Source organism: Drosophila willistoni (genome assembly GCF_018902025.1).
Source record: "Drosophila willistoni isolate 14030-0811.24 chromosome XR unlocalized genomic scaffold, UCI_dwil_1.1 Seg143, whole genome shotgun sequence".
Classification (NCBI taxonomy): domain Eukaryota; kingdom Metazoa; phylum Arthropoda; class Insecta; order Diptera; family Drosophilidae; genus Drosophila; species Drosophila willistoni.
In genome coordinates this window covers 4,554,708-4,565,207 of record NW_025814056.1, presented here as the reverse complement: position 1 = coordinate 4,565,207, position 10,500 = coordinate 4,554,708, and the positions used below count along the sequence as shown (strand labels likewise).

Genomic DNA, 10,500 nt, shown 5'->3' with positions numbered 1-10,500 from the left:
TAGAGCAGCAGCAGCAAGCAACAACAAGTTAAGTTCGCACCACACACACACACCTCACCTCACCCACCGCGACCCCCACCAAACCATCTGCCTACAACGCACCATATCTCAACGTTTGTAAAGTAAATGTGTTTGTGTGCGCTCCCCCGTATATATGTACATACATATATGTTTGTGTGTGTGTGTAATAGAGGAATTGCAATTTATAGGAAGAGCTTTTAGCTTGTTGCGCGCGTGCGACGTGAGTGCTGCTAAGGAAGAAGAAGAGCAAGAAGCAAAAGTCGGCGAATAAGAATCGCAGAGAAACAAACCAAGCAACAACAATAAAAAAAAAAAAAACAGAAATGTACAAAAAATACAATTTGCAATCAATTTTTTGTTAAATTCTCTTCTGTTTCTTTCTTCTTGCCCCCCCTATAAATATAGAAGTATATGGTTGTGTGTGTGTGTGTGTTTGTGCGCGAAAGAACACCACAAAAGCGAATACACAAAATAATAATAAATACAAAAACAAAAAAAAAATATAAAGTATAAAAAAAATCGCAAATGCGTTCGGCATCAACGTTTATATCTGTGTGTCTCAATGTGTGTGCGTCTGTGTTTGTGTAGAACGGGGAACGACGACGACGACAAGGAGAGCGCGCGCGAGTGAGTGAGAGAGAGAGGAAATAAGCAAGCAAAAAAAAAAAAACCAAAAAAAAACACAAGTACAACAACAACAATATATTATGCTGAAAAAGCTTTCGTCGTCGCAGCTGCTAGCACAGGCGGAAACTGTTGCTGCAGGCGTTGTTGGTGTTGTTGTCGTTGTCGTTGAGAGAGCGAGACGGAGAGAGAGCAAGATCATCTCAACATTATGAATCACACAACAAAAACAAAACCAACAACAACACAACACGCAAAATTCTTGTTGTATTTTTTTTGTACATATATATATTTTTGTGCGAATTCTAAGCAAAGCACAACAAAATAAGGAGAGACAAGCAACAACAACAAATTGGAAGAAGAAAATCAACAAAACAACAACCACAACATAATAGCACTTTTGCTTTCGCTTCCAACTGGTTTTTCGTACACCGTACAAGAGAGACAGACAGACAGAGAGAGAGAGAGAGAGAGAGAAGAGAATTAACTTCCAGCTCGTCTTGGAATTCTGCCACCGGCTACGCATGCGCAACAACTACAACATCGTCTGGCTGCTGCTTACTGCATGAAAGGTAAAACTCTTGCGTCTCATCCTCACCCCCAAGCCACCACCCTCCCCTCTTACACTCTCTGTTGGTTCTGCTGCCATCCCAATAACCAAGTCTTTTGTCTAGTTGGTTGAGCTTTTAAGCGTCGCACAGTGAGCAGTTACTGCCAAAAAAGGTATAACCTAGATATCGGTTGAATGCTACGATCCATTTTAAATTTAAAGAGGTGAAATACTATGAGCAATTCTTTAATAAATAATTTCAATTTCTATAATAATTTCTTAATTGTAAAATATTAACAAAATTACTAACGAAAGAGCTTCAAATTTGATTTACGCCAAAAACCTTTTTAAAAATCGACCACTATGCATTAAGATCTCTCGCTCTCTCTCTCTCTCTCTCTCTTTGTTCCTTGGGGTTGGAATTGAAGTTGAATGAAGTTAATTAAAGTTTTCGAGAGAAGTAAATTTAATGATGACCCGCCAGGCCCAGCCAGTCAGCCCTTTATACTGGAACATCATGGCACACATATACATAGATACATTTACACACACACACACACACACACACATATTTATGTCCGTATAAATGTTAAAAGGGGAAAAAAGTTGGCACTCGTTCAGATTGTTCAGCAATGTGAGAAAACAGGATATGTTCAGATCTTCTATGATAATTGGAACACAAATTTTAGTGATCTAAAGAGAGATACAGAGAAAGAAAGAGAGAGAGAGAGAGAGAGAGAGAGAGAGAGAGAGCGAAATTTAATCGAACAGCTTTTTTGGTTAAGTTTAAGTTGGGAAGATCTGGGTAAGAATTGTTTTGTATGCATTTCTTTATTCTAGCAAAATATTTCAATGATAATGAATCTCAATTGAGGTATACGAGATTTAGGGATCTCTTCATTGTATTTTCAAACTAATTAAGATTTTTGGGATTAAAATTATAGTTTGAAAATACAATAAGGAAACATCTATTACAGTGAAAGCTCCTCTAGGTGGACACCAACGGTTCCAATATTTTTGTCCGCCTGTGTATCTTTGTAGTTAGAGGAGAGGGGGGTTCCAAGTAAAACTCACGAAATCTAACTTTAAAATTACATATTATTCGGACCATTTATATTACATATAAATCGGACAATGGAACAAACTCAACTTGATCACGGATAATAGGGGTATCCAGTTAATGGGAGTCCAGATAATCGGGGTCCAACTGTATAAACTAATAATAGAATAGTACAAAAAGGGGGTTTCTACCTTGTTGGGCCGAAATTGAGCTTTTTTTTCGGTAATTTTTTTTTTGGAAGGCATAAGAGATAGGAGAATTCACAGTTTCTTGTCAAAGTTTATTGTAGAGATACAAATTTTTTTTGGTCATTCCACGAAAAGGCGGGGAGGGGGAAGCTGACAAATGGCGGGTGCTGGGCGCCGACTTCTCCCTCTCACGGAATTTGTGTGACTTTTTTAGATAATCTGAAACCAAAAATGAAAATATTTTCTTAATCTAGACACTTTAGCGCATGGAATAGACTAGAATAAAAAAAAAGTTGAAAAATAAACAAATTATGAGATTTTGAAAAAAACAATTGATTTTTTACGTTTTTTTTTTACTAATTATTTTTTTTAACAAACAATTTTCAATATTTTTTAATGATTCTAGTCTATTCCATGGATACCTTCTGAGAACATGTGTAAAAAATTTCACAGCGATTGGTTAATTTTTGCGCCATGTAGGACTTCCATGAGCTCCAAAAATATAGTTTTGAGAAAAACGCGTTTAAAGATTTGCGCTTCGGCACAGAGCGCTTGACACCGCTCTACTTAACGGCCGACAACTTTCGTAATTTTACAGATTTCAAATGAAATTTTTACATTGTATTCTTGAAACATATATCTATCCGAAAATGCAACAAAAAAAAATCGAATTTTTGTATAACACAAGGTAGAAACCCCCCTTAATATTTTCAACTGTTGTTTAATGAATGTTTCCTGAAAGCAAATATTTGATAGATACTATCTGTCTATCATTAGTATCTCTTTACACTAGACGAAATTCAGAATATATGTACAATAATTTGCATTCCAAAACTTTTCCAAAAATTTCATACAGATTTTGAATTTATTATTTTTGTGGAAGAATTTAAGTGATCTGTGACATTTATCTAACAATAATGGAGTTATCACTGTAAAACCTATTTTACTCAATGGATGGCATATGCATTTACATAGGTATGTGTGTTTATATGTACATCTAGAATAAATAACTCTCCCTTAAAAAGTTTTCCACAATTTCCAGTAGGGTAAAGCCCATAATGAGAATGGCTAGATAAAATATATATATATATAAATAAAGTCGTATTTGTTTGACAATAGAAAAGCTCTATTGTAGTTAAAATGTAATGTAATAGCTAAAAAAAAAGAAAAAAAACCGTTGACCTTGACCTAAGCTTGACCCTGACCCAATTTGGTTTAGTTTCCTGTTTACATGATTCCATGCCATCTTTGACCTTGACCTACTGTTCTAGATGCTGTCAACTAGCAGCTAAATTGACTTTGAATGGCCTAGAACTTGACCTTAACAATTCAATGACAACTTTTTTTTTGCTAATTCAATTCTCTCTCTCTTTCTTTTTCTTTTTTCCCTGTATCTTATCCAATTTTATTTGCAGAGTTTTACAAAAAGATATATTACTAAACTACTACAGTTACCTGCCCATTACGGAAACTACAAACTACGCATCACAACGAATTGTACAAAAAAAAAAAAAACACAAACAAATAAATAAAAAACCTATATAGAAAATGGATAGCTTTAATGTGCCCTTGCTGGCGGAGAGTAGCAGCAGCAATAATCCCAGTAATTATGCCCAGCAGCAACAGCAACAGCAGCAACAACAACAACAACAATTGATGCCACATCATCATAAAGATCAAATGTTGGCTGCTGGCAATGCACCAACATTAATGCCATTTTATCAACATCATCAACAACAACATCAGCAGCAGCAACAACAACAACAACATCATCAAAAGGATAATGTTAATGGAACAACCGAAAATTTCTCCAACTCTATAGATGGGAGTCAATTGGAAGATGGTGGCATCTCATTAAGTGGCCTATGTGAAAGAATGTTTGCCAGTCCAAATCCTCATAGTAATAGTAATAATAATATGTCATTAAATAATAATAATAATAATACAAATAATAATAATGTCGATAACAAAGTAATTGCCACCTCATCAACTATTGTTGTTACTGCTGGTGGTGGTGGTGCAAGTGGCGGTGGAGTGGGATCTACTACTAGTGGTTCAGCTATTATATTGGAATCAGTTCCAATGCCTTCATTTGCCAATCTTATATTTCCACAAACACGTCAACCAACACAATCATCAACGAGTGAGGCTTTAACTGGCATTGATCCAGCTCTAATACAAAAGCAACAATTGCAACAACAGCAACAGCATCACCAACAGCAACAACAACAACAACAACAACAAGTTCCTTCTGCTTTGGCATCAACAATTGCAATTGCAGGACCATCAATAGAATATCATCAATTGAAACCCATGGAAGTGGTGCATACAAATACAAATTTTCTAACATCAACAACAGCGCAGTTATTAGATTTTGAGCCGCCAAAAGATGATAATCAAATAACAACAACAACAGCAATAACAATAAATGCAACAGGAGGATCAGCAGAAGCACCACCGCAACCACCCCCACCATTAGCAACATCTTTACCATCAACAACAACAACCAACACTGCCAACAATAATATGAATAGAAATCAAAATCAACAAATGCGTTGCTCATTACACAGCATTGAGGAATTGGCAGCCAGTTCATGTCCTGTTGCTGCTGCCCCCTCAGCAGCAGGAAAAACAAGACCCACAACACCAATTGCAATTGCCACAGCAACCACAACAACAACAACATCAGAAGCAGGAGCAACATCATCACAACAACTGCCACAAAGTGGTTCACATAGCATTGGCGGTGGTTCTGGCGGTGGTTCGGGCTCTAATCTTAGCTCTGATGAGGAATCCATGTCGGAAGATGAATTCGGCTTGGAAATCGATGATCAAGGAGGTAAGTAATCGCAATTTTTATACATTTTTTTTTTGGATTGAATTGATTGAATTGTTGTTTCTTAAAAATTAAAACAAAAATAAATATAAAATACGACGACTTTACCAATTACCAAAACGCCAGAAAAATTAAAACTAAAACAACAAAGCTGTGATATTTCAAAGGTGAAATTAAAAGAAATCAAATGAAAAAATAAATCATCAAAAAAATAAATAAAACATAAAAAAAATAAATAAAAGCAGCGGTTTTTGTGGAAAATCAAAGGAACGAAATGTCGAACGGGTGTCAAATGAAAATTTATTTATTAAAATAAAAATAATACCAACTCAAACGGAGTTATAAATGAAAGTTGTGCTATGAAAAACATTAAATAAAGCAATGGACACATATAAAATACAGACATATTTTTTCTCATGTCGTGAAAAACGAAATCGAAACAATTACTTATCGATTGCCACTGATTTGTGGTATCTATCGAAATAATCGATAAGGCTATTTAAGTTTTAAAGCTCGTAAATAATTACTTCAACGTTTCTTTACATTGGTTTTACATTGAATTACCAGGCCATTTAATTATATTGGTTCAATTTAAAAAAGATAAACAAATAATTACTTTATGATAGGGCAGGTCCAAGAAACTTGAAACTCTCTATTTTTTGTCCCATTTAGCTCAATTTTTTTCCGTTTTGTCATTCGAGTCAATAACACAATTCGAATGATGATAATAAATTTGTCATCTATATAAATATTTGATCTATAATTAAAGCATTATTTACATTTGCTAGACATCAAATTGTTGTCTTGTTCATGGTTCTCGATCGTCTTCAATCGTTGCAAGCGCCAAGTGCATTGCTAAGTGCATCTCGCACACACACATACTTCCAATCAACTCGGTTCTCTCCTCGATATAAAGAAAATCATCGGCATCACTCTTATCCCTAGCCCCTTGTGCCCTTTCCTCCACCTATCCACCCACCATCATCACCACTTAATAGTGTATTCCTCTTTAGTTTTTCTGTACATATTCTGTACATGAGGCACATGTCGTCGGCGTCGTCGTCGTAGTCGTCGTCATCGGATGCAGCCATAAAAATCCATTTAAAATGTCTATAAAAAAGCAAACACATAAAAAAAGAGGAGAACAAAAACAAAAAAAACCAAAACGAAACAACAAAAAATTCAACTAACCTACTTTCGGGGAGGTTCTATCTATCTGTCTCTTTTGGCATGCTAAATGAACAAGAAACTATATGTGCATAGTTGCATTTACCAAATCGACAAATTATATACACTTTTCTATTCGAATGATAAAATAAAAAAAACATTTTTCAATCATAAAATGAAATTTATGATTTAAATGAAGCGTTGAAAATATATATCTTGCTAATAATCGTTATCGATAATTAAAAAAATGCCATTTTTAGTCTGAAAAAATCTACAATCGAAAAAAGAAAAAGAAAAAGGTTTTTAAAATTTTAATCTCCCATTTGGTTTTTACCGAAAATCGAAATTATTTTCGATTTCGAAATAATCGTTATGGATAAATTTGTAACTTTAAATTATTGGTTTCAATAAACAATGTATAGTGCAGAAAATACAAAAACCACATTTTTTATACCCTTGCAGAGGGTATTATAAAATTGGTCAGATGTTTGTAACGCACAGAAGGAGACGTTTCCGACCCCATAAAGTATATATATTCTTGATCAGCATGAGAAGCTAAGTCGATATAGCCATGTCCGTCTGTCCGTTTGTCCGTCTGACCGTCTGTCCGTCTGTCCGTCGGTGCGTACGCGTTTTACTCAGCCATCTTAAGAGCTATCGGGATGAAATTTTTTTTGGGCACTTTTTTTTACCCGGGTGAGATAAAGTATGAAAATCTTTGGGATCGGACCACTATATCATATAGCTCTAGAAGAAACATTTTTGCAAAAATTGGAGTATCCCCATGAAATTTACCAATATGATAGTAATAGATATAAAATCTCAGATCCCAAAATTTGAATCTGATCCGATAAATAGAACACAAGTTACAGTCAATATAAATCGGTTCAAACGCTGCCGGCAGCGCTGCTTGCTGCCTACTACTGCCATCATCAAATCAACAGAGCACACGCATACACACACAGACGCAACGCTACATGAACTGTATGTGTATGCGTGCCGTGCTTTGCTTAGAAAATGATGGAAGAAGAAAAACTTGTGGTAAAAAAAGAAATAATATTTTGTTTGTGTATTGATGAATTGAGTTGCAGGGAAAGAAATTTCAAAAAGGAAAAATATTATTGCCAAGTATACTGCAAGGGTATATAAACTTCGGCATAGCCGAAGTTAGCTTCTTTGATATTTTTTTTAACATATCGTCATATACATATATTGATATCGTTCGATAAACTTGAAACCTTAAATTTGTGGTTTATATTTACCAAAAGTACAAATTTGAACGCAAAAAAAAGAAAAGAAATATATATTTCTCTTCAGTTGTATATAAAGATAAATCAATTACAATTCCTTTTTAATTTTCAAACTTAACTTTACTTAAAGAAATAAATAATATATTTTCGTATATTATCACATAGCGCCTGCTTTTAAATCAAAACAGAAGCTTTGAAAAAAAAAATGAAAAATTAATTTCAAATATTTTAAGTTGTTCAACCGAAGTTTTTAAATTTTTCAAACAAAGAAAATGGTGGGCACGACATTGAAAATCCTTATGGATGAGAATGCAACGGAGAATATTCATCCCGTTCAGGTGAAAACCATGACATGATAGAATTGAAAGATGTAAAATTGACGAATGCTGTGCGGAATGCTAAGCCCCGCGTAGACACCCACTGGAAGAAACAGCCCTTGACCAGCCGCTCCAATTGCTGGCAAATTCCTGCGTAATGTTGGAGCTGCTACCAGATCACAAATTAACATTGCCAGCTCGAAGGTCAAGACGGCGTCTACCTCCTCCTCCTCGTTCCGAACGGGTGGATCTAATGAGCAGTTAACTGGTGTTACCACCACCAAGACGACCACATTGCAACGAGAGGATAGAAATTTGTCATTGAAATCATTGAGCAAATTGCGTGTGGCATTGGGTAAACCTGCCATGGGTGTGGCTGCTATTAAGAAGAAGTCGGCTACAACAGCATTGGTTAAAAATTAGGTCATTAAAAAGGAAATGGTTAAGAAGGAGAGCACTTCTGCTGCTGTCTCAGCGTTGACACTTAACCGTCTGCCAAAGACGCAGCTATCCTCAGCTCAGACCACAGGCAGCACCAGCAGCAACTCCATCTCAGCCACTCTGTCCTTGTCCAGCAAGCGTTGAGGATATTGATGCTAATGACAAAGAGAACTTTGCCAAATAAATAAATATAACTTTGGCAAATACGCGTAATGGAGCTGCAAATCTTAAAGGCAATCGATTGCAATTTATCGCGTCCTTTGCCCATACATTTCCTGAGACGTTACTCAAAGGGCGCTGGGGCAGAAGATGAACATCATGCCATGTCGAAATATTTTGTGGAATTATCCATGGTCAATTATGAATTGGCCAGCTATAAGCCCTTTGAGATTGCCGCTGGATCTTTGTTCTTGTCGCTCAACTTGTTGAATGGTAATTATCATTTCAGAGTGGGGCTAATGACACACACTGGATCCCCACATTGGTCCATTATTCACGCTATACGGCCACAAATTTGCGGCCAATTGCTCGACTGATTGCTGCGTTCCATTTATCAGAAATATCAAGAGAAAGTTTCAGAAAATCGCCCAGAGACCCGAATTGAGTGATCCTCTGATGGATTCCATAGTAGCTGAAAACAATAGTAGATAGTTCCGCACTGTCAACGCAACAATGTCTGTCACTCCAGCCACTTTAGTTAAAAGACACCCATCGGAGTCATCTTCCCGTGCTCTGTATCCTTTTTGATTTTATGTCTATATATATTCTATTCCTTCCTCTCCTCCCTCACCTATTAATAATTTATAAGTTCAACAAATTTGGATGGATCTTAAACAACTAAATTATACATATTTTGTGCAAAAAAATACAAAGACAAAATATAACAATTTGTAATCTATATAGAAAGTAAAATAGTTTTTTTCAGTTTTTGTTTTTTGGTAATAATCGTTATCGATAATTGAAAAACAGCAACTTTTGTAACAATAAACTTGTAAGAAATTCTGTTTTATGGCTAAGAATGTTAAGTGATTTGACAAACTCTTAGAGTATACAAAAGTAAAACAGTAAGAAAAAAAACTAAAACACATGATGTCTGTCTGTTCGTCCGTCAGTCTGTCAGTCAGTCAGTCAGTCAATTTGTTTGTCTGTCAAGCAGCGGGCCAGGCAGGCAATAATCAACAGAACAGAACAGACAGATAGATCATGATGTTGTTGATGATGTAGTTGCAGTTGCAGTTCCACATATTGCTGAGTCATATATGCAAAAATAAAATACACAAAAATAAAAAAGAAACTTAAAAAACACACATAAACATACACAGACACACACACACACACACACACATACATACACTAAAAAATTTGCTGACATTCAGCAATGTCAGTTAGCAGTCCCCACAACGTCACCCACAACCCTCCTCCTCGTTCTCCGCCCTGTTTGTTATTTTGTTGCTGCTGTTTTTAAGTAGATATATTTTATGTGCAACCTTCAATGCAACACTTCAATTATGTGGTATAGCTCTCTGTATGTGTGTGTGTGTGTGTGCATACCTAAAAGTGCAGCTTAGTTACATTCATCCTTCGAAAGAGGCAAGAAATATGGAGCAAGGTCTTGGCGTTTAGGCGTTAGAATTTGGGTCAAGAGCTCATGTTGCCGCGGCTGATGTTGCAGTTGTTGTTGTTGCAGTTGCCGCTGCCGTTGCTGCTCGTTTTCTAATATTGGAGATTGGGCACAAGGATGGCGTATACAACAACGAACAAAAACAAAAACAACAACAGCAAAAGCAAAAAACAAAAAAAAAAGCGAAATTGCATAGAAATTTGAAGGTCATTGTGTGCATCAACACAAGCGAGACAAGTTCTCTCTCTCTCTCTCTTTCTTGATTGCTAACTCACTTACTCTCCTTCTCTCTCTCTCTCTCTCTCTCTCTCTATTTGTGTGTGTGTGTGTGTGTGAGTGTGTGTTCTGCCTCAGTTGATTTTATTTGCCGCCGCCGCCCACTTGCAGCAGCGTCGCGCTTTGCCGGCTGACATTGACATAGATTG

At 36.1% G+C, this 10,500-nt stretch overlaps 1 protein-coding gene across 1 annotated transcript in view; it reads left to right on the top strand.

Annotated features, from left to right (window-relative positions):
* Window positions 1-987: 987 nt before the first annotated feature.
* LOC6645528 (nuclear hormone receptor FTZ-F1) overlaps window positions 988-10,500 on the top strand; it is a 63,702-nt gene continuing 54,189 nt past the window's right edge. Inside the window, exons 1-2 of the mRNA XM_023177348.2 lie at window positions 988-1,217; window positions 3,859-5,282. Of these exons, the coding sequence (XP_023033116.1) occupies window positions 3,992-5,282 (1,291 nt within the window). The 5' untranslated portion in view covers window positions 988-1,217; window positions 3,859-3,991. The remainder of the gene's footprint in view (window positions 1,218-3,858; window positions 5,283-10,500) is intronic.